The sequence below is a fragment of the Podarcis bocagei genome (genome assembly GCF_964188305.1).
Source record: "Podarcis bocagei genome assembly, chromosome: 9".
Lineage (NCBI taxonomy): Eukaryota > Metazoa > Chordata > Lepidosauria > Squamata > Lacertidae > Podarcis > Podarcis bocagei.
Window position 1 is genome coordinate 54,118,483 of NC_138134.1, and position 24,338 is coordinate 54,142,820.

The 24,338-nt window shown below is 40.5% G+C and overlaps 1 protein-coding gene across 8 annotated transcripts in view; it reads right to left on the bottom strand.

Moving 5' to 3' along the window:
• Nucleotides 1-24,338, bottom strand: part of ANK2 (ankyrin 2) — a gene marked incomplete at its 3' end in the record, with an annotated part of 325,504 nt that overhangs the window by 191,427 nt on the left and 109,739 nt on the right. For 2 of the 8 annotated variants that reach the window (XM_081208041.1, XM_081208039.1), the window contains exon 1: nt 20,704-20,900. The exons of 2 other annotated variants lie outside the window; for them this stretch is intronic. In XM_081208041.1, the coding sequence (XP_081064167.1) occupies nt 20,704-20,787 (84 nt within the window). In that variant the 5' untranslated portion in view covers nt 20,788-20,900. Of the gene's footprint in view, nt 1-20,703; nt 20,901-24,338 lie in introns of those variants that run through there. 4 more of the 8 variants (XM_081208019.1, XM_081208035.1, XM_081208029.1 and 1 more) reach the window with 2 other exon arrangements.

Sequence of the window (24,338 nt, forward strand, 5' to 3'; positions counted from 1 at the left end):
TGGTATGTATACAGAAAGCCTCAGGAATGGACATGGCAACTGCATATCCAAATCCATGCGAATAAAGCCATGAACATCTGTACGGGCTCTTGAGCCCGCTGGTTCTACTTCTAATTTCCTACAGAACAATGTCTATTAAAACACACATTTTTAATCTGATATAATTTGATTAATGCATTCATTATTAACTGCCTCACTCACTAAAGAATTGATGAGCCTAATGATTAACCTGAACAATGCTTTCAGCTATAATTAAGTTTAACCATGATACTGGAAAATGATTTGCCCTGCTAATGTCATTGTTCACTGCTGGGACATTTTAGGATGTCAGAAGAGATGTTGGTCTTGCAGTGTATTGCCAGTACGCCTATGCTTTTTGAAGTGGCCCCAAACTCTACATGGGGTACTTTTAGCCAAGCAGTGTATGATACAATCCCCTTGTCACACACTCTGTTTTCAAGCTCTCCACTTGATTCTTGCTGCAAATGTCATACCATTATTAAATTCTTCTGGAAAGGAAAGTAAAAGTTCCATCCAGATAATTTTTCAATCATTGGGATATATATATTCAATTCACACACACACACGACTCAACTTTAAAAGTTCAAGTTAAAATCAATGGAAGATATCCAGCTGACTCACACTAGTAGACCTAGTTAAGTCCCACTGATTTCAATAGGTCTATTCAGAATATGATTAATGGGAGTGTTTACAATTCACTGTGCATTGGATGCAAGAGGCTATTTTTTAGGATTGCATCATTGGCATGCCTCATATTGCCCACTTTAATGCTTTCCTCGGGCAAACAAAACCCCGCGCTTGATCAGAATGAGCCAATAAGCACTAAAAGAGCTGTACTGCGATGGTGTACTCATATCTGGAGCAGTTCTGAACAGAAAAACAGCTGACAGGAATTGGACTTAGACACTTGCTCTCAGGGCCATCTTAAGCATATCCGGTGCCGTGGTGCAAAGCTCCCTCCGGCGGTGTCCCCCCCCCCCATTTTTCAGAGTTGTCAACCTTTTGAGTTGTCAACGCCAAGTTCTGGAGGGCGCCAGGGAAGAGGCAGAGGCTAGAAGCGCGCCTCCCGCCTCAGCTGGCTGCTTCGTGCTGCAGTGGCCATGACAGACGGAGGCTCTGGGCGCGGCGCTGCTTCGGCGCGGCATGGTGGAGGCGGCGAGCTGATGCCAGGAGGCCTATGCCTCTTCCCTGGCGCCCTCCAGAACTTGGCGCCCTGGCACCCCATGCCACTAGCCTCTATGGGTAAGACGCCCCTGGTTGTTCTTCCATTCAACCACACAGCATCATCAGGCTCCTTTCCATTCTCAAATTTAGTCAAGGTGTGGCAGGGGAGTAGACTTATTAGTTTGTTGTGGCAAGGGAATAGATTTATTGGTTTGTTTACACGTGACTTACTAACTGGTACCTTATTTTAACTTACAAGAGAAATGTAAATGAAATGTGTCTGAGATTGGGCTTTGTTGAACTGCACTGTTTAATCAATCAGAGTAGCTAAGAGTTATGTTAATTATGTGAAATGACATCCTCATGGATTAGTCAATACCATCTCACTGCTAGCGATGTTTAAATGTTCAAAGATACAAGAGACGATGTGGATTCCTTATTTTCCTTCTTAATGCTCTGCTCTAATCTTCATGCTGTCAAATCTTTACAAGCACATAGGAACTACATCCATCATCTCCTCTGTCATTATGGTCATTATTGTCAAAGGTCAAATACATGTAAAATGTATTTACAGTTGATTAGGATTTTCCCTTAAATTCCATTGCCTGAGGAAATCAGATTTTCAGAAATTGCCTATTAGCACAGCTTCACTGGTTTCTATTGCTGATTTATACCAGTTGAAGATCTGGATTTTTCTGGCTATTTTAAACAATAGGAGTATAGGATTGCCATGTCACCTCACCTCACCAGTATAGAACCCACGTACTAATGAACAGCAAAAGCTGCTTGAGCAAACTAGAATCCTGTACTTTAAAAAGATAATCTCAATTTCTAAGGATAACAGACTGGTGTGAGGCAGTGGCAGTGGCGGCAGCGACTTCCCTTGATCCTTTCTGAACCTGTGGGATGAGACAAGGAGCAGCCAGTTTCTGAAGCCTCACACACAACCTCCAAGTGTCCAGATTTTCCAGTCCTGAAATTACGTAAGCCATCCCAGCTTCTGATGTGATGGAGTACAGGGGAAGGTGTGTGTGCTGTGACCCTTTGGTAGTTGTGGTAGCACTCGCCTTTCTTTTGATAAGAAACTCGGTGGGGGGACACAAAAAATGGGGGGGGGTGTCAAGGAGAGTCAGGCAGCGCAAGTGAGAAATGGCCCCATTTTCCTCTGATGAATGTTGGAGTGTATGTAATCAACATGTTACAAGATATGTGATTCAACAGCAATGATTAATTCGTTGTCTGTCCTGCCACGGACATCAGGGCTACGTTTAAGAGGCTTACAAACATGACATATTCTCTGTGGCACTTCTATGAATATATTTGATTGCTGTTTCCACTTTAATGCACTTATTTAAAGGCAATTTGACACTTTTTCTTTCCTGTGCTTTTTCATACAGGATTTTTCTAGGTTGCCATGAGACATTTGAAAAAGCACTGATCCACATTCTGATCACGTCCGTGCTCTTGTTTGCAGCTTGTTCTTTTATATTTAAAACATTCAGTTTTTCTCATTTGTTTTAGTCATGTATATGGTAAATATTAACCTCTTCAAGACCATTATTCTGCCTAGATTGATGTGCAATAAAGTGATGTCTCATAATATTTAGTTAAAAGCAGAGGCACGGTTCATATGTTACCACTCAGATATGCAGTACACCTGTGTAGACATTATGCATACGAAAACCTGCATCATAGCAATGTGTGCATTTAGAAAGGTACCTTGAGTATTGTTACACAATGCAAACAGCAATAAGGGATGGCCATTTAAATACAATGCCAACCTCTGTCACTATAATACATAAAAACAACGAAGCTGTGCAGTATCACAATGACAGCTGGATTTCATTAACAGTTCACTAACAACATGTCAATAATATAATAGTCAGAAAACATTCCAATAGATCAATTAAGACTATGGGTCTTAATGGATCAGTTAAAACCTGGGGCCTTCCAGATCTAGTTGGACTGCAATGCCCATAATCATTGACTGCTGGCCATGCTGGCTTAGGCTGATGAGAACTAGAGTACCTAGCCCTAACAACTGGCATTGTCCTAGCCTTATTTAGTGAATTCCATTCCCAAGGTTGCCACAGATCTTACCATTTTCTTCCTTGTCTCATCTGCTACTTTCTCCAAACATATGTAGCATGCTCACAAAGAAACAGCTGCGGTTATAAAAGGAGGGATGTTACTTGTATTTGCCTGGAGGGAGATAGGCACCTGGTTTACCTCCTGCAGAAGAAAGCTTATGGATGCATTTATATGTGAATATGTATAACGGAGCCTCAAATTGCTCATTTCAGTACAGCCCAATAAGATTCACTTTCCCCTTAAAACCAATACACGTCTGGTACTACAAGGCATCAGCGTATTCCATGTCATTCAAAAGTATATTAAACATTCTGTGCTTTGCAGGCAAATGAGATGAAGCAATTCCAACAGCTGAGCATCATTGCCAGCATAGTCACTGGGATATATATCTGTTACAAAGCTCTCTGCACCGGTCCTTTATTTGGAAGTTGAGAGGCACGGAATACCTGTAATTCACATGCTGTTATGCCTTTCGGGAATGTCAACATAACTGGTATAATCAGGAGCGCAATTGAACTCCTGCCTCATATGAAAACCTCAAAGCAGCTTGTCAAGAGTCACAACAGATGCCTTAATAATACAAACGGCAAGGTTTATTATGGCTAATGCTATACCACTATTCCTATTTTCATGCTATTCAGAAGAAACAGTGTGAAAAGGATACAAAGGCTAATGTTTATTATTCTAGGATTAAAGCAAAATCTTCCACCACATGCATTGCTCACATGATATCTAATTACACAATTAATGAGTGTGCGGGGGGAGTACATACTTTCGTACTCTTAGCACAAACATGCAGGGATCACTAAACCTACAACGCTGGAAAAATGTCACAGCATGCTAGGCTTGTGTCACAATGAGGGAGGGGAAGCTGTGTCATGGAGAAAACAAAAGGTAAAGGGGATGCCATTGTCAGCTGGCGGAGACGCCACTCATTAATCCTGAGGGGCCTGGCTGTCAAAATCCAGACTGCCACCGCCTGCTGTTCTGCGCGCTCTCAGGAAGCGCCACACTTGCAGTAGGGAAGCATGATTGATAGCAGTGTTGGAAGCACATAATGGAAACTGAACAAAATGCTCTAATTGTTCCCTGTCCAGTACGGACTTAAGAATATAGGCTCATCTCCTCAAATCAGCCAAGGAGATTCAGTCACCACAAAACTGTAACTAACACATACAAATAAAATTCAAATGGGGGTAGCCATGTCAGTTTGTTGCAGCAAAACCAATGGAGAGCAGTGGCGTCGGGTGCCTATTGGCAGGAAGGCCAACAGCAGGTGAATACAGAATCAGTGGCAGGCAGACAGAGCCAACTAGGGCTGGGTGATATCTGGTTTTCAACATTGTGATGTATCGCTAGTTAAACATTGCAATATACCAATATATCATTGGTGTCTGAAATAAGGGTGGAGATATGTAGAGGCATTGTCTGACTTCACGGTTTTCACCAAATTGTGATTTTTGCATAGCACCCACACACACACACACACACACACACCGTGATTCACGATATATTGCCAGGTAAATTTTTAAAAAACCAATATCGCAATATGGATGATGATATATCATCCATTGATATTGATATCATTATATTCATATATTGCCCAGCTCTAGAGCCAACTAACTTTAGTTTTGCCCGCATCCTCCCCTCTGCTGAGTTCTACAAGAGCAACATTGGGACCAAGAAGGAGGAAGCTGACAGCCCTGCCACACCTTAGACTGGTTGCCTATAAGAAGGTAGACAGATGGGGGCAGGCAGGGGACAGACTGATGTTGGTGGGGCAATGCCTCACTTGCATTTAGAGACCAGCCTCCACTGACAAAGAGTCCTTTGCCACCTTAAAGACTAACAAATTGGTGCACAAGCATCTATTTCATCAACTGGGTGAAGAGTTATCATCAGTTTTATATGTTAGGTTTATATATACATATAGAGGGGGGAATGGTGTGTGTGTGTGTGTGTGTGTGTGTGTGTGTGTCTTGGAAACAGCAGTGTCTAGCAGCAATGGAATGCAGAAATTACAACCAGAAATGATTCAATTAAAGGATGCAAAATAAGCATATTGGCCAATCAATCACAGCAGCAGTAGCTGATGATGACACAGGCGTCCTAGATTTGCTATGTTAATTAACACCAGTAGTGGGACAGGAAACCCACAAAATTTATATAATTAACAGTCCTTTAGATGGGGTGGTTGTCTCACCCGCACTATTACCCAAAATGTGGATTAACCCTAACTTGATTGTTTGCGGTGCTGTGTCTAATGGCCTGAATTATATTTGATGGGTGTGTATTATTTTTCTTAGTTTGCTTCAAATGTTGTTCTAGTGTTGTTACACACCTGAATATCTTAGTCACCATAAGTAAGCTATATGAAAATCAACAATTACACAAACCATTTTGTCATGCATTTACAGAACACTCGGAATGCAAATAGATCTGCTTCCCAGAAGTGGGCAGGGATCTTCCCAGCTTAGTTAACCTTCTGGTCCATCTGTGTGGAGAGAAATCACTCTTGTTTCTCTCTGCCCCTCCCTGCCCACATTGCACTGTTTCACTTGTTGCCATTTGTAAATAAATTTGTGAAAATACCAAGCATCATTCAGAGATGTTGGCTTTGCCTGTTACTTACAGAAAAGTTTTGTGTCTACATAAACCGGTCCTACACTTGCAGGTATACACAGATTAGAGTTATCCACCAACAAGAATGGTTAAATACAGGTCTGTATAAAATCCAGACAGATTGTTTGTTATTTGATGACTGTAGACCTTCAGAATGTTTCCTGATGAATTCTTCTACAGTGGTACCTCATGTTACGTACTTAATCCATTCCAGAGGGCCTTTCCTAACCAGAAACCGCTCGTAACATGAGGCGCACTTTCGCTAATGGGGTCTCCTGCTGCTGCCGTGCCACCGGAGTGCGACTTCCGCTCACATCCCGGGGCAAAGTTCGCAACAAGGGGCATCTACTTCCGGGTTAGCAGAGTGCATAACCCAAAGCATTTGTAAGGGGGACAGTACGTAACATGAGGTACCACTGTACTTAATACCTGCCCTCCAAAGCTATTCTGTCTCCTAAGGACAATCAGAAGTGGAAACTGTCTGGGGAAAGCAGCATTGAGGAGAGGAAAGTGGCAGAGAGAAGGAAGAATGTGTTATTGTCCCATAGCTTCTCTACTGAAAGATTCGCCTTCCTTGCTCTTAATTTCATTAAAGTGGAGAGGGGCAGTTGAGCAGTTCTGTCTTTGGGGAAAGCCAGATTGGCTGTTTGGCTGATTGGGAATGTTGTCTGTATCATAGTGTCTAGATGGTCTCTTTGCTTCCATTAAAGACAGATTAAATATGATGCCTTCCAATCGTTTCTGGCCCGCAAACAACATAATTATGTTCAATAAAATATGGGCTTCTTTTGCAGTAGCGCTAGAGATGGGGGGAAGGAAATGCATTTCTTAATAGTGGTCCTGTGCTATTTTGTCTGCTTTTTGAAAGAGAGCCTGTTATGATAAATGATCCTATATCAAAAGCTTCTAGCAGCTAATGGTGTTGCCTTATGTCCGTGAATCCCCAGATCTAAATTTTCACACTACAATTAAGATATGCTGAGCATAAAAAAGAACTCTGATGGTAAGTACAAATTTAAAGTCTAGTGCATCACAATTTAGGCACAGTTTTTATGCATTTAAAATGTGAATATGTTTTTCTACCAAAAGCCTTATATTTTCGTTTGTTCACATTTTCGGTAACTGTACACATGAGGCAAAAATGTGTTTTTTTTTAAAGAAATCGTAAATGTCAAAAGCCAATTCGCATTGTTTGGCATGTGGATAAAAACAACAAAATCACAGACTGATTTGAATGAGATCCAAAGCCATTAACATTCAATGAAGGGCATCAGCATTTAAAAGTAATGGTATCTCTAGGTGGAATATATTTGCTTGGTGGTAAAACCTGTTTATTTCAATGGAATATTCTTCTAAATGAGCATGTTTAGGATTATAGTCCCTGATAAATTAGCCTACACAATATGATGCTACTGCATGAATACTTCTGCATTCCTTGCCAACTATTTGGCCTTGAAAGATGGCAACATTTTTCCCTAATCTTTTCTAAACTTCTGTATAGACCTTTCAGTTAGATCTGCCTTTTGATGACCAGTACTAATATAGAAGAAAGAAAGAAAGAAAGAAAGAAAGAAAGAAAGAAAGAAAGAAAGTGCATTATGGAGAAACTTACAATAATTATGGGGAAAACACATTATCACAGGAACTTACAAATAAAGCTAAAGCTGTGATCTCCATACAATGTTAAGTGGACTTGGTCCAAGGCAGGAACTAATTTTTATTCTGATAGATTCAAGTTAACAAGAAAGAAGATTCCAACTAAACACCAGGAAGAACTTTTTCTGACAGTAAGAGCTGTTTGACAGTGGACCGGTCTCCCCCTGGAAGTGGTAGACTCTCCTTCCATGGAGGTTTTTAAACAGGGGTTGGACAGCCCTCCATCATGTATGCTTTAGCTGAGATTCTTGCATTGAAGGAGGTTGGAATGGATGGCTGTTAGGGTCCATTCCAATGCTACAATTCTATCATTCAGTTGCCAGAGCTGCTGAAAGTGAAGTAACCTAGTCTCCTAAAGAAATCAATGCGAAGAATCAAGCCTTCCCAGAAGAACTTGACTTAATGGTATTCAGCATAAATTATTCACTACCTTCACCTTCAAGACATGTGCAAGATGCAAGAATTCTGCCCTTAAAACTTTGATACTTAATTGTGCCACAGGGTTTGCTCAGAATGAACATTTAAATGAGGCAGTTAACTCTTAATTGCTTCTGCTCAAACTGAAATTCTCATTGCTGAAATTCTGAATCAGTTCAGAGTTCTATGCAGTAACAGTAACACTGCTCTGTAAGCCACTGTTGCTAATACTTGTGTGTAACTAGCAGAAGCATATATATACTTGTTTATATTGATGTAGTGAGACATACATATGGTAAAGTATTCAGATGCTGCATGATTAGTTATTCATTAGGTTTTGTTCAGTGCCCTAGTACCTAGGATGTGTGTTGTGTTGCTGTATCAAGTAACTGAAATATTTCCTTTTGAAATATTTCCCTCCAGATTACAAGGATGGAATCTCCTGCTAAGTGGCAGGAATTTTTTTAAAATTAAAAATAATAGGAGAATTTTACAGAATGCTTTTCTCAGGAAGGTGACCTTTTGCAACAATCTAAACAACCTAACAGAAGCATTTGGACAACAACATAACACGAATAATTGGCATTTGTTCCTCCAAACTCAGTTTGAAAGCCATGTTGATCCACATTGGCAACAAATAGCCTTCTGTTCCACTAGTTTATGCCATCCATATGAAGGAATTGATATGACAACATGCGCTTTCTTCTAGAACACATTCAGTATAACAACTATGCTTGGCACATTTGTGGTAAATTGAAAGTAATTGCACTTCCCATTGGTTTACAACTGATATACAGGTAATACTGTTGTTTTATTTGTGAGTGGGACAGTCGAGCTCAAGTCAGTCTCATCATGCTTGTGGATTACTGCAGGAAATTAGTAAGGGATGCTCCAGAAACATACAACGTGAAACATCCGTTAAATTTTAGGTGTGTTCATAATTTAATAAACACTCCTATTCACTTGGATTTATTTTTATTTTTTGCCTTGCTTACTTTAAAAATGAATTCTGTAACACAGTATTGGTGGGAGGTAGATAAAATTAAAAGTAATTTCCAAGTTCAGCAATCTGTTTTGTTTAAGACACACTATACTTTTTTCATATCGCAATATTTTTGTGTTTTTTGTCACACAGTGTAACATTTGAATATCTTTGTGAACTCAAAATACAAGCTACATTGCAACATACGACTGAAATGTAAACAGCTCATAATAGTACATTATATGAATTCATAAAGACAAAGGTATGCCATTGTTGTTGTTGTTACTTCTGTAGAATCATTTACCCTCTCAAATACTAAATGTTGTATTTTAGTTTAGTGAATCAAGTGAACTGAGTTTGTAGGTGAATTCCACAACTGGCACAAAATCTGAACAGATGCTGACTGGGAGAGAATTCATGGAATGAGACCAAAACCTAGCGCATTGCAGTAAGTTCCAGGCCCATTCCAAAAATGACTAAAGATGTCCAGAACAGCAGTTCATATATAACAATCATACATAAATAGTATGCATATGTAGTTATCTATGTTGTTTGTTCAGGGTCTTATCAGGTCCCTGTACATGACTTCATTTGGATATAGTACCACTGACCCGTTTCTCTGGCAAAATGGGGGGGGGGGGAATTCCATAGGAGTTTGTAGTTTATATATTATAGCCCAGGAATAGCTTGCAATGCAAACATAGCACAATTCCTCATGTTTCATCCAAACGTGAAAGTGGCCACTTTGCTCCATGGCTTTTAGACTCGAATTGAGACATTAGCAAGAAGAAGCTCCTCCTTGCCACTGGGCCTGGGTCTGTCACTGTGAATTATTCTGAACACACAACTTATTCTTTCTAAAGAAGGAACCTGTCCAATACTGACTATAGCCAAAAAAACTGACACCAGTGCTATCTGTTGACCTTTTCCACATGGGAAGCGCTTGCTTCCACAATTCCTGCACTGCCCTCAAATTTCCTATGGCAGTTCCAAGTGCGGTCTAGCCCTATACTGAAGGAGTGGACATTGCATTTCCCATAAAGTATCCTGGTGCTCTTGCATTCATGATGCTGAATAGGAGGTCTGTGTTCTCTAAGTGGAGCATTATATCTCTGATGAAGCACTGACATTTAGACTAGGAACATAATGTGTTTCTTATCTTTGCTTGTGTTCTCGCTCAACTTGGGAAGGCGGCAGTCACCACAGTGCCATCAACTGGAGTAAACTGTTCTAAACTTAATGGAAATGCCAACTCACAAAACGTATTTCTTCAATGTTTCAAATATAATGAGTAAGACTAAGAATCAACGCTGTACTAAAGACTATTGACAATATTCCAATGCTTTGATTTCTAGTCACTCATAAAATCTCATTTTAGCATGTTATAATATATAAAATGTTGCCATAATGTGGACATTTCTTCAGTGGTTTTAAAGACGACTTTTGAATCCTATAAGCACTTAAACAGCATGAATTAACTTCCCTATTCAGTCTTATAGGATTCAAACACAGGGATACACCAACTTCTAAATAATAAAAAAAACACTTTCCTGGAATTACTACAGGAAATAAATGAAGACTGCAGAAGACTACCTTACACAATGACTAACAGAGCAATCCAAGCCCCTTAGCCACTGGGCTAGAGAGGAGAGATATGAAAAGATGTGTCCTACACAGCTCCATGAGGCTCTGCAACCATGCCACTCCAAACTGCACCTGCCTGAACTGGAGTGGGGCAGAAACTTCTGCTGTTGGTATTCCCACTTGCAGTAGCCACAGTACGTAGTATGCGCCCAAAACAGAGCATATGAGGACTAGAGAAGAAGCAGACTTGGGCTGGTTCCCCTCAGCCAGTCCAGCTACTAGCAGGTTCTGAGTTTGAGCTGGAGCAGGCATAGCAAAAAAAACAGTATTCTCTTGCCACCCAACTTTTCTACTCTGATTCATGGCACTGACAGGGGCTCCAGCTACAGCAAGGGCTCTGCCACTTCATAAAGTCCAGTGCTGCACACCAGGGGTTTGGGGTGCTTTGTAAATTTTAAAAGCTAAATGAAATGCAGAAGGAATAACACATGATCCAGTCAAGAATAGGTATGTCCCAAAAACCACTAGAGCCCAAGAACCCAGGCAAAAAATAATGGAGCCTAGCTCAGCTAAATAGTCTTTATTAATAAACTGTATGATCTTTTGCATCCTTATTTCAAGAGAATATTAAAATACAGTGGTACCTCAGGTTACGAACTTAATTCGTTCCGTAGGTCCGTTCTTAACCTGAGGTACCACTTTAGCTAATGGGGCCTCCTGGTGTCACCGCGCCGCCATCGCACGATTTCTGTTCTCATCCTGAAGCAAAGGTCTTAACCTGAGGTACTATTTCTGGGTTAGCGGAGTCTGTAACCTGAAGTGTATGTAACCCGAGGTACCACTGTACTTTGTGTGTGGCTACAGTAGCTGTCTGTACTTCAGCAATCACCAGTCATAAAAGTGATGTATACTATATCCAATATTCTTTTGTGCTGTTTTTGGTTTTTCTGTGTCATTACTGTATATTGTCTTTCGTGCTGTGCTAAACCCTGATCCATTGATTCATCCTCACCAGCTCAAATTCCCATGAAGTGCACACATAGTTCAGATGCAATTTGAATTTTAAGCTGCTGCCATGCTATCCATAGATATGATTACCATGTTTCATAAGCCTTTACTAACGACAGGACCAGGCATTATGTCAAATTAACAAGGCTTACTCAAATTTATACAAAGCACATCACAAGAAGATCCTTTTGCTTGTGTTGAAGTTACAGACACTGACTTTTTCCAATCGATTTGTGCCCACATGGCTAGTTTTGTCAAAGCTTCCAGCTTGTGATTGGACACACCCTGGTTCAGTCCATGGGTTTTCAGGACACAACAGTAGCAATCTGGACATACAATGAGACACCTACAAAGCTGGCTTAACACATGGAAATGCACAGAAAAGGATAGTTCCTGTTGTCCTTATCATGACGGGGAAATGAAGTTCACAGACACTGACAGAGCAGTAGGAACAGATGGGGTGGGGAGTAAATGTAAGCTGGCATTACACACTTCCCTACATATTATGTGGCCATTAGCGCCATGGAACCATCTTCTTTATGTTAAAAATCATAAAACCGGAAGGTCAAAATTCTGAAAGTCCAGCATATCTATACATATCAGCCCCTACTCTATACAATTCAGTCCATAAGGAGCATCTGCTATTCTGACCTCACCTTCTTCTGCTACTGGCCACAGATTCTCAGACTCTGCAGTATCTCTTTAATTAATCACCCTGCCCCCAGCTTCTCAGCATACTGAGCTTGAAAAATGAGGACTCCTAAAATTGTAGGGTTGAGTCCTCCAGGCTAAGCCCATACCACGAAGAAGACACCTTGTCCCTAAAGCATCTCAACACCTGTTCAAGCAGTAAATTATCTCCCCTAGGGTGTCTGCAATCCCTCTCGATTTTATTTTTTTCTTATATCTATTCTGTCCACACACACACACAATTTCATGATGCTGCAATCATTCTTTTCACTCATCAGCAAGAGCACATTAACCTTGAAAGATTCTACATGGCCCTGTGCCTTTTCTGCTCTTAATTCTCATTGTTCCATCATTTCTCAAAAAAAATAAAAAATAAAATAGGCTCAATAAATAATACTACTTAATTATAATTATTATTTTAACTTACATTTTAGCTTAAAATGAATACAAATAACATTAAATAGCAGGAGCAGAAAATGTCTAAAATAGCACAGGCTAAATAAAACAAACCGGAGTCAAATGTTTGCTAGATTAAAGGTAATTTTACTGCTGTTATATATTCTGGGTAATCTTTAAGTACAGCCCTACAAAGAGTACATTGCAGTAGCTGAGCTGAATAAACAATTGGGGTGTGTATAATAATTGTCAGATTCTTGTTATATTCATCGTTATATTTATCATTTCCTCTCTTTTTCACAAATTAGTTGCTTAATTGTTTATTGTAATGTATTTCCAGGTATGGAAATCAAAATGCCAAGATTGCCTTTCCCTCCATCTTTCTCTCTTGAGATAATACCAAGATTACCTTTTCTCTCTCTCTCTCTCTTTGGGGATTATCACCCTGCACTTCTACCCCCTCCCTTATTAAGATAGGCTTCATATTAGCTTTCAGGGATCACATCAGTTTTCCATGAGTTATTTTTTATACTCAATGGCATATGGCTCCAAGATAACCATCTTTAATTATTACAGCCATTTCTCAAGTCACGTCTGAACTATTGCAGTGCGGAAACAAATGGCAAGCAGCTTGACCAACAACGTCTGCTCCCCATTACAACTACGTTTTCAGTCCTATGTTTTCCAAACACAATGATCCTATACTGAGGAGAGGCAAACAATGACATTCCAAAACCAAGATGCTGCTTAAAATGCAGGCATTGAGACAATCAGATGGTTCAATCTCTTGCTTAAATATGTCACAATTGCTCACAAACTGAGCAACGCACAAACATCTGAGGGTTTGGAGGCTGGCTAATTGCAAAGTACTTTAGGAGAATTAGATAAAATTCACTGAAGCCTAAAGTAATTATTCTCAACACTTGGTCACTGTTCTATTTTCACTTAAACAAAATACTCCTCTCAGACGCACAAAGCAGATGATCTGAGGAGATAGTTTTCTCTCCTTTCATACACATGACGCACCCTGGACCAATCTGGCTGGCTAGAACCAGCAGGTGGAACAATATGTTATGTACAAAGAAAGTGACATCTTGTAGCACCTCCAATGTAACTATTTTAGATTTTGGCATTAATAAATATTTTATTGCACCATGGCTGTTTACCCCAGCAGGTATATTAACCATTATAATAACTATAATAACTATTTTACCCAGTATAGAGGTAACAAAACTCTGGGATACCTCTGCCTTGTGAAAATGTATTCCTGTAATGCACAATAGCATATATGCACTGCTGTGACATTTTTAGGTACAATAGCCATTCTTCTTTCTGCAGGACCACATGCAACGTAATATCAAAGGGATGGGATTTTGGTTGTAGCAAAAGGGGAAACTAAAAGCACCAAAGTATCAAACCTCTTTTGGTAGTACAGTGGTACCTCGGGTTAAGTACTTAATTCATTCTGGAGGTCCGTTCTTAACCTGAAACTGTTCTTAACCTGAAGCACCACTTTAGCTAATGGGGCCTCCTGCTGCCGCTGCACAATTTCTGTTCTCATCCTGAAGCAAAGTTCTTAACCCGAGGTACTATTTCTGGGTTAGCGGACTCTGTAACCTGAAGCGCCTGAAACCTGAAGCATATGTAACCCGAGGTACCACTGTACACCTTGTAATACTGTACAATATAAAGACCGAATATATTGACCCAACTGAATAGCCCAGTTGAGCTATTTCATGCCTTTCCTGAAATTATACAACTAGTGCACTGTGAGCACATTGGCAAGACTTTAGGACCTGAGAGACCCTAGTTCTTCAAAGGCCCAGGTGTAACTTTTAAAAAGCCAGTAATTACTAGCTGCACTGTAGATCAACCTATCTGAAAGAGAAACATGAAATGAGTGGCTAAGTTTATTGTACCAGCCTATCAGGTTTTAAAGTGTTCAGTCAGGGCCAGCCAACTCAAAGGCCATTGGTGGGTCACATCCTATGTTAATTCTCTCCTGGTGGGCTTGCTCAGTGGCACTGTTCCTCTAGTGATCACTGGGTGACCATCATTTCAGTTGCTCACAATGCCTCAGATAACACATTGCTCTGAGGCATTGTTGGAAATTAAAAATAGCAACCGCCTGGCCCTCCACTGCTGAGCACCAGGAAATAAAATTTAAAAGCTGATCAACGCCATGAGTTGAAGGCAGGACTGAGTTCTTCACACTATGTTATCAAAATACAACAATAAGGGGCTGTAGCACTCAAACTTTTTGCCTTTGTACCCTTTGCAAACAGTATCATTTTGTAACTAATCTCACTTAGCAAGTGTGGACCTCCCAATGCCCAAGAACTTGCATACTGTACTAGGAATCCCTTGAAAACGTGTGGTTCACCTATTTGGACTATGGGGTCATGGACCTCCTTTCCCCAGCCGATGTTCTCATCTCTCCTGACCTCTGCCTATTCTCTTTCCTATGGCTTAAAGATGGAGAAAAACAAACCCCTCAATCTTCCAATGCCCTGTTGTATGCTATACCACCCTGAACCCAGAAACATCATAAGATGGAAGGCCAGGCAAAAGCCAATGCCCAATTTGGCTTAAGTGTCCTTTAAATGTTTGGGTACTTAAACCTGAACCCCTAATGAAATGCTGTTGTACTTTCCTTCATTTTCCTCCTTTGCATAACTCTTGCAGAATGAAGATTTAATAATGCAAGGCTTGTGATTCTATTTCATTGTATTTGCTTATTCAGATTTATAGCAAGCCCTTTCATATGCTCCTCTTTATTATTCTACTGCTTCTCCTTCACCCAGGAGGATATGGTCCTGCTTAAAGCTTGCATTGTGTTTAGATTGGTGGAAATGACATACATTGGCCACCCCCCTTGAACTAACCCTTGGAGACGGGGTTGTCTGGTGAAGTAAATGAGGTCCAGAAAGCTAGTCAAGCAAAGCAAAGTGTTAACAGCTACTGCCTGATTTGAAGAAACCTAGTGTTGTGGAAAAGAATATTTGAGGGAAGCTGTCCAGAGGGCAATTAAAACCAAAAGTAACATAACAATGCTACTCAATTCAGAAGGTAGACCAAGAGTGGAAGTTTAGTACCCACTTTATAAGCAAACCGGTTAATTGGCAAAATACTGATTCAAGGAAACTTGTTAAAATGGTGCAAAAACAATTTTTTTAAAAAAATAATAATAATACACCAGTGAGGTTTTTTAAAAAAACAACAACAACCACACAAACCGTTCCTAGAAACATTAATACTTAAATTTAGCCTACAAAACAAAGCATTCAAATTTGGGGACCCAACCCTAACAAGTGACAGGGGAGTGGAAGGGGGCTGGCCAAGATAATGACAAACAATTAAGTTATTATCCAGCCCAAATTATTTTTTGGGAGAGCCCACATCCTTAGGCATATTAATACAATACAAACTTGACTTGATAATTTTTTTAAAAAAGAATTAAGAGTAGGCCAATATTATTCCCATATAAACACTTGGATTACGGAATACCATTTTGTGGTTAATGTAGCAATAGCACATGTTAGCCTCTAGGGATAGTGTGATAAGTAGGTCTAATCCCAGGAAAGGAGACTGCGTAACTTATTTTTATCATAGGAAATAGAACTGCAACATTGGATTTGGTTTCTGGTTTTTTTTTTTTACAAAATGTAGCTACTCCATTTGTTCATTATACAATAAATATTTTATGGTTCTTTAATAATACTAGGAAAAGAGAATGTTGTGTAGATGCGTTCCTGGAAACTCTATTAATATTTTCCAGACGTTAAGGAAACTATGGAATTTCCAAACACTTTAATAGAAAGAAGAGTTATTTTCTATGGCACGGATGTACTCAGCATTTCAGCTTGCAGCCAAGGATTTGAGCACACATTTTCCTTTACAATGTACACTGTTTCTTTGCAAAAGCATAAAAGTTCTACATAAAATATACAAGGGACCATCAATGCAACACCCAGAGGTTCCTGCTGCATCCATCAGTGCCTCCTATGGTGCCCACTAAAGGTCACAGGTAAGTGTCCCCTCAAAACTCCACAGCGCATAAGGGAATATTTGTTCGTCCTCCTCAGTTCCTGACTCAGTCTCTTCCACATTGAACATTCCCCTTAAACATGCCTGCACTGGGTGCCAGGACAGGAACCCCAGCCCCCAATCTGTTCTGAAAAGTGCGTAGAATTTTGATCTGTGAGCATGGCGGTGGCTGGTATGGGTGCCTTTTTCCTTTTGATGGGGTGACTGGTGGATGAGACATGGGCTGATATGATTTAAGGCAGCTTCAAACCGCTCAAACCCAGGCAACTGGTTTCATTGGCAATTCTTTCTGATTATATGTTTCTAGATCAAGATGCCAGGCATTTTTATTGCTATGCCTATGAAGACATCAACTCACCTAGAAATTTATTGCCAAAATTTCCTTCATTTTGTGTTCTTTGCATTCTTGAGAGAAGCGTCACCTCCAGGCTCAAGGTCCTTTCTATCAAACTTATGCTGGGGCTACTGTTAGTGGTAATTTTAAGAGATCTGATACAAAAGAAAGGAGTTGTTTTGTCAGCGTATTTGGATACAACTTTAATTACTCCTCTGGGAATTCATTTTGATGACAAAAGAACGGAATATATTAGAGCAGGCAAGTGAAGTTGAGTTTAAACTGCGAAATAGATCCATATATGTCAACAATGAAGTTGTAAGCTTAGAATTAATAATGAAAATGAAAAGATCACTTAATCATTACAGTTCTGTAACACTACCTTGTCTGTTTAAGGACCACCCTACTCTAATTGCAGCTGTCCTTAAAACCTGTGTTATAGGAATGTGGAATCCTGCCTTATACTAGGACTATCTGGTCCATCTAGCTCAACAGTGTCTGCCCTTACTGGCAAAAGGTCTCTGGGATTTTAGGCAAGAGACACTCCCAGAGATTGGGAGTTGAACCTGAGACCCTCTGCATGCAAAGCAGCACCTCCACAAGAATCTGCCCTACTCATGATCTTCTCTGGTTCCTAATCATATGGGGAGCCTCCTCCATGAGTAGAAAAGGCACCCTACTACAGAAATCCCATCAGCATACAGGAAAGCCAGCACCAGGTGTATGGTGACAGGCTAAAGGTGAGTCCCAGAAGACTTTTTCTACTTGGCTATCATCATTCTTATTTTGCTTTCTTAGCCATAAATGCCCAGGGTGAGTTACGACAATATAAAAACACAAGATTAAAATCAGTACAATTTACATTCTGAAGAATAGAGCAGGTCCTAAAAATACATAAAGGTAAAGGTAAAGGTACCCCTGCCCGAACGGGCCAGTCTTGACAGACTCTGGGGTTTGTGCGCCCATCTCACATCTATAGGCCGGGGGCCAGCGCTGTCCGGAGACACTTCCGGGTCACGTGGCCAGCGTGACAAAGCTGCATCTGGCGAGCCAGCGCAGCACACGGAACGCCGTTTACCTTCCCGCTGGTAAGCGGTACCTATTTATCTACTTGCACCCGGGGGTGCTTTCGAACTGCTAGGTTGGCAGGCGCTGGGACCGAGCAGCGGGAGCGCACCCCGCCGCGGGGATTCGAACCGCCGACCTTTCGATCGGCAAGCCCTAGGCGCTGAGGCTTTTACCCACAGCGCCACCCGCGTCCCTTAAAAATACATAGGCGGTATGCAATTAAGTTTTACTCAGAGTAGACACATTCTGAGTAAAAGTTGTGGATCACCCTATGTATCTCGGGTGTCAAAGGGCATCTTCAGCATATGGCAGACTCTATACAATGGAAGTGTCAGACATGCCTCTGTGAGAACGGAATGCTATAGCTTAGGAGCTGCCATAGACAATGCCCTCTGTCCCAGATGTGCCAGTTTGGGAGGTCGAAGGCAGGTGGCAATGACACATGTGTGATGTCCTGGCATCTTGCACACAACATCAGGATGTCGGGAGGAGCCTAGGGCAGAGTTGAACATGTCAGCCGTGTGGCTTCAATGGCCAGTGGCTCCTCCTCCATCTCCTCTTGGTGCCACCACCAGCAGGAGGCTGCTTTGACCTGTGGAGGGGAAGGAGCCAGTCACTGGAGCCAAGCCACAGTCAGCTCTTTGACTCACTTCTGTGCCTTCTGAACATGGAGGAGGGGGTGCTGGCCCCCAGCCTGAAAGTATAGGAGGGGTCCAAAAGGGCATGGTCCCCAGGAGCTGGCACCCCTGCCCTCTCATAAGCCACCAGCCCCTCCAAACTTTGGAGGAAGAATGAAATACTAAGAGGGCTCCCTCTGTCAATCTTAACTCCCAAGAGGGTCTGTAGGGAAGGAGGTGGTCTTTCAGATTTTGGGGTCTGAAGGAGACTTAAGAAGAGTAGGAAATTGGGTTTCCAGACAGACTGGATCATTTTTTTTTTGCAAGTAGAGATTTATATGCATTATACATATATGGCCCTTTAATTTGGGACAAACAGAGGTAAATGGCTCTTCCCTTTTGCCTAGGTATGAAACCCAACCTAAATCAAACATTACACACTAAGGCAATCCACAGAAAAGTGGAGTCACCATGTTTTAACTTTTTATCAAAATTTTTCCATCAGCTGGATCAGGACATATCCTCACAGAGCAATCCTATACATTTCTTCAGAATTAATTCCTATTAAGTTCAATGGATTTTACTCACTGGGTGCAGGATTGCAGCCTAAATTTATTAAAACGTATACACACTACCAAAGAAAGATAATTCTCCATACTTCAAATACCTTTGGCAGGTCTGCTTTCTTTCATCTCTGTTGTATGGAACACATATTATCAAGTTTCTAAAAATACAGAGGCTTATCTTTTGGAAAGCTATATTACAGCATCATGTAAATTCTACTCAAGTTTACAACAGATGACTGCAAGATGCATCGCTGAACATTTGCTGCATTTTCCCCCTTGGGCTACACAGCTTCTTACAAAGCATAGCAGCTCTTTCATTGCTGTATCCCCAAGGATACCTAAGAACTAAGATAATTTTCACAGGAGCTACTCTTGTAGTAAGGTATTAAAAAGTGCGAGAAAGAGAACAACAGACAGCATGATAATATTTCCATAGAAGTAATTTTTCAATGTGTGTGTGTGGGGGGGGGGGGGTTGCACGTGCATGTTGGCTCCCATTTTTTTAATGAAACTGGTTTCAAAATAATTTGTTTTGAGGAAACTACTTCCAAGTGGGAAGATTAATTTTAAGACCTGGGGGTTCAAATCCTATGCATTCTTTCCTTGGAAAAGTGGGACTTACTTCTGAGTAAAAATGCATAGGGTTGCAGCTCAGAAAACCTTTAGAAAGCCTGGCCAAAAAGCTGGGTGTGGCTGTGTATTTTATGTTGCCCTCCATCGCTTTCACATTAGCAGCAGGGTATTGCAAGTATCTGGTTGCTACAGGCATCTGGGAAAAGGAAACTCAGGGTTGTTGTTGTTGGTTTTTGTAGTTTCACACCTTTCATTTGAATGAAAAGAGAAATCTCAGCTAAAGGTAGTTAAAGGATATAAATCCCAATTCACACATCCACAAGAAATAAAGCCAGTGCCATGTCCACCTACACTATTCCTCTTGCCACAATCTAACAGTTTAATCTTTTTTTAAAAGGAGGAATAGCATGCAATGAAACCAATACAGCAAGGCATAACAAAGTCAATAGTAATTCAACAAAACAGGCAGCTTTGTGCTTTTTAAAAGAGCCCTTCAGTCACTGTCCATTCAGATTAACATTAGGTTTGTCTACCATTTCAAGACACTCCAAAAAAGAAAATCCAAAGCATTTCCTTATCGCCAAATTACCTAGATATCAGCAGTGGATAACACATTCCTACTACAACCTTCACACCCTAGACATGTAGCTTCTACATACCACAATGCCTTAGTGACTAAGACACTACTACTTCTTAATGTTTTCAGAATATTAAGGAAACAGTAACAGGCAATATGGTCTTCCACAGAGTAAACACAGAAAAGGTGATCCATACACCTTCATTCTTAAGACTTCAGAGGACTACTACTGTCTTATTGCTCCACACACACAACACATATACACATATTGCTGTGTCCGTTTACATTACCTTCTTGGGTCTTTTCTTCCTCTGATTACTTCCATTATACTTCTCTCCACCATCACTCTTCTGAGCTGCTTCCTCATTCATCATTTTGAATAGTCTTCAATGCAAAGAGCGTTGCCATTAAACCCTCTCAAACACACAGAGCATTAGCAAATGTGTCACTTGCTGGAGAGGAGGAGGGGTGTGTGAGCAGGGAGGGGGAGGGTAGGACGGAGGAAAGAAGACGCAGGCACAGAGAGGGTGAGCGCGATGATGTTGCTATGGCAGCAGCTACCACAACTGTTTATCTGACTGCATTGTTAAATCTGATTTAACCAATTATCACAGAATCTTGGCTCTTTAACTGTAGAAAAACCCTTAAGCAGAATGCACAGAATCCGGAATAGAATTTAGGAAACAAGTACAATGACCTAGTTAGTATAAACACACACACAGACACTTTTTTAGGATCTACTCTATACTTTTGACTGTAGATTGTTTTAACTGATGTTATTCTTGCATTTTTGTATTGATGTAGCTTGCCCTGAGACCTGAGAGTGAAGGATGGGTGGGAAATTTATTTTTATTAATTATTGTTATTGTTATTACTATTATTATAGATGCTCAGATATCAGATATATATATCTGCTACACACACACACACCTATCTGTATTATCTGCTCAGGAGTGCCTTCTTACAAATCTGTGAAATGTTAATTAGGTCACTGTACCAACTTCTGTAATTCCTGAAAAATATAATACATAAGGATTTGCTTTGTCTTCCTCCCATTTACTGACTAGTAAAATTATTAGGCAATTTCCCCCAGTGTCACTGTGAAATACAGATTTTACTAAAATTAGGGCAAAATGTGGATAACTCTTTTGCTTTGGGCTTCCAAGTCCTTTAGAAAGCAGACATTTCACAATTATAAGCTCTTCCCTTCCTCAAAGGAAAACAAATGACTATGGAAAACAGACCTTCCATTTTTCTCTGATTATTACTAGTTTATTGTTTTCATTAGAAAGTTTAATTAAAGCATGCACTGCACACGATAAACAAAACAAGATAAGTGATTCCCTAAATGCTGCAATCTGACCCAATGCATATAGAAAAACCAGGACTGAAAAGTCCCCTTCTGTTGGAAGGCCTTTCCTTCAAGGAAGGTACACACCATTAGAACCTACGGATCTAACCTCCATGTATTTGCACAGTTTGATACAGGAACTTCTTCTATACAAGGGAATTCTGAGGTGCAGATTGTGCTCCCATATTTGCAATAACTTTCCCATTGATTTCAGTGGTGAAACCAGTTGGGAAACCCAGTTGACCAAGAGTTCCATCTGTGTAGATGTCCAATGATGCGAAGTCATCTCTCTCTCTGTCTCTAACGCACAAACACACACAGCATTTACAAGTCACTTTCTTCCACTGCTTTTCCCACTCGAGCAGGTGTGGGGATGTCTTCACACAATTATTTATTTTCCCATGTTAAACTCTTAGTGACTGACACTTTCATTTATGCATGCACCATCAGCAGCACATGCGCAAAAGCTTCCTGAACTGTTTACACCTCAATGGAATCATGCCTTGCATTTTCAAATTGTATGGAAGCTGGTTTGAGAAACAGCACATCCAAGAGAAGTATTTATTGAAAAGCTACAAGGTACGGAAGGCACTGCATTTCCTCAGGGGTAACCTGTCAGGGGCCACAGACCTGTACTAGGTAGGTATGGAGTAAAGTCACACCTTATTTCTCTCCCCCCCCCCATCACTCACATGAAATCAGACTGTGATTGCAGACTAGCCACTCCTATTCTAGAATGTAATTATTTAGAGACAATTGGGTGGACAAAAACCAAATAAAGAATGTCATTCAGAAGGTTCTGTCCACTTCATGGTATCCATAACCGTCATGTAATTAATGTGATTTCTACAGAAAGTATTCCAGAGCAAGGATTGGCAAATATGTATCTTTGAAAGCAAAAACTAACTGAAACTGAAACTGTTATGGACCCCAATGCACATTGTTCAGAAAAGTCCATTGAACCTTCTGTGAGGCTTTCCAGGCAACTAAAGTGGGAGAAGAGGGCCAGAAAAGTTTCCCTCCATGAACTTCTTAAATTAACATTATATTATAACGGTATTATAATGGTATTATAAGGAAGTCCTGGCATGTAATGATACTGAGCATTTACTATTTATTTTTGTCGTGTGTGGTTGACAATATCGCCTTTGGAAAAACCAAGCATATTCCTTGACAATTCATAAAAGGACTAAAGTCTAAAAATCATATTCTGACAAACATTAAATGTACAGAGTAATATTTGTACATATGGAAACTCACTGAAGTACATCACACTAATTAGCCTTAACTGCTGTTTCTTGTTTTACAAAAGCCAATGCATTAATCTCCATCAACAGCTTTATTTCTATGATACCATAAAGCAGCAAAGTCGAGGAAAATAGAAAACCAGACATTTAATGGCTGAGCTACACCTATGGGATTACAAGAATGGTCAACTCTGCAGCCTTATTCAGCCCAGGTAACCTAAAATAAAACTGAAAGATGATGTATGACTCAATTATCTCTCATTTGTCTTCAGCTGCCAGTCTGCCTGAGATTATAACAGTCAGCAGATGGCTCTGAGGCCCCAAGTGGGAAGGATTTGGTGGTCCCAGTGTTTGTTAAGGCAAAAGGAATTTTAAAAGAATATTACTACAATTAATTTGCCGGTTTCAGTTTGTGGACTGCTGTCCATGTCTCTGAGTGCAAAGCATTTCCTGGCAAATTGCTGTACAAGCTGTCACACTTCATGCATGGGAGGCCGTTGGAAACCACAGGGTACGGAGATCAAGCTGTTAACTTGCTAATGGCACAATTCTCCATTGCTTTTACTCATCAGACTCCTATCATCTTCTAGTAATATGTCAGGACACTGCACAACTACAGAATGGGAGATCAATGCATTTTCATCAAGTGAAACAGAGCAAAAGCTCTTGTCGCAGTTAATTTTCATCACTTGATTTTTAATTCACTTGATTTTTTCTTCTTTTTGTGCATGTAAATATTTCCATTTATTTCTCTCCCTCCCTCCCTTATTCATTCTCTCTCTGTCTCTCACTCTCTCTCTCTCTCTCTCACACACACACACATATATATACACACACATACACACTGTTTCCCAGTGTTTTTATTCTAGAAAAAGAGGTGTCAGAACCAGTGCTTTTTTCTAGGGTGACACAGGGGTATGCATTGCCCTAAATATTTTGTGAATCTAAGTTTGGCCTCATTAAGGAGCAGTATTTCAATATGAGTAGGAAAATGAGAGTACACCTAAACATTTTTTTAAAAGAATAAAAAACACTAGTCAGAACTCACCATGAATGCCTCCCTTGTTCTCTTTTAATAGCAATGGCACCCACCTGAGAGGTGCCAGAACTGAGTTCCCCTGAAAAAAAAAAAAGCCCTGTTCCCCAGGTTGTTTGTCTTTGCTTCAAGACTTGGAACTTTGATTCAGGACTTAGAACATAAGAACAGCTGTGCTGCTTCAGGTCAAAGGCCCATCCTAGTTGCCCAACCAGATGCCTATGGGAAACATACAAGCAGGACCTGAGTGTTGCAGCACTTTCCCCTCTTGTAATTCCCAGAAAATGATAT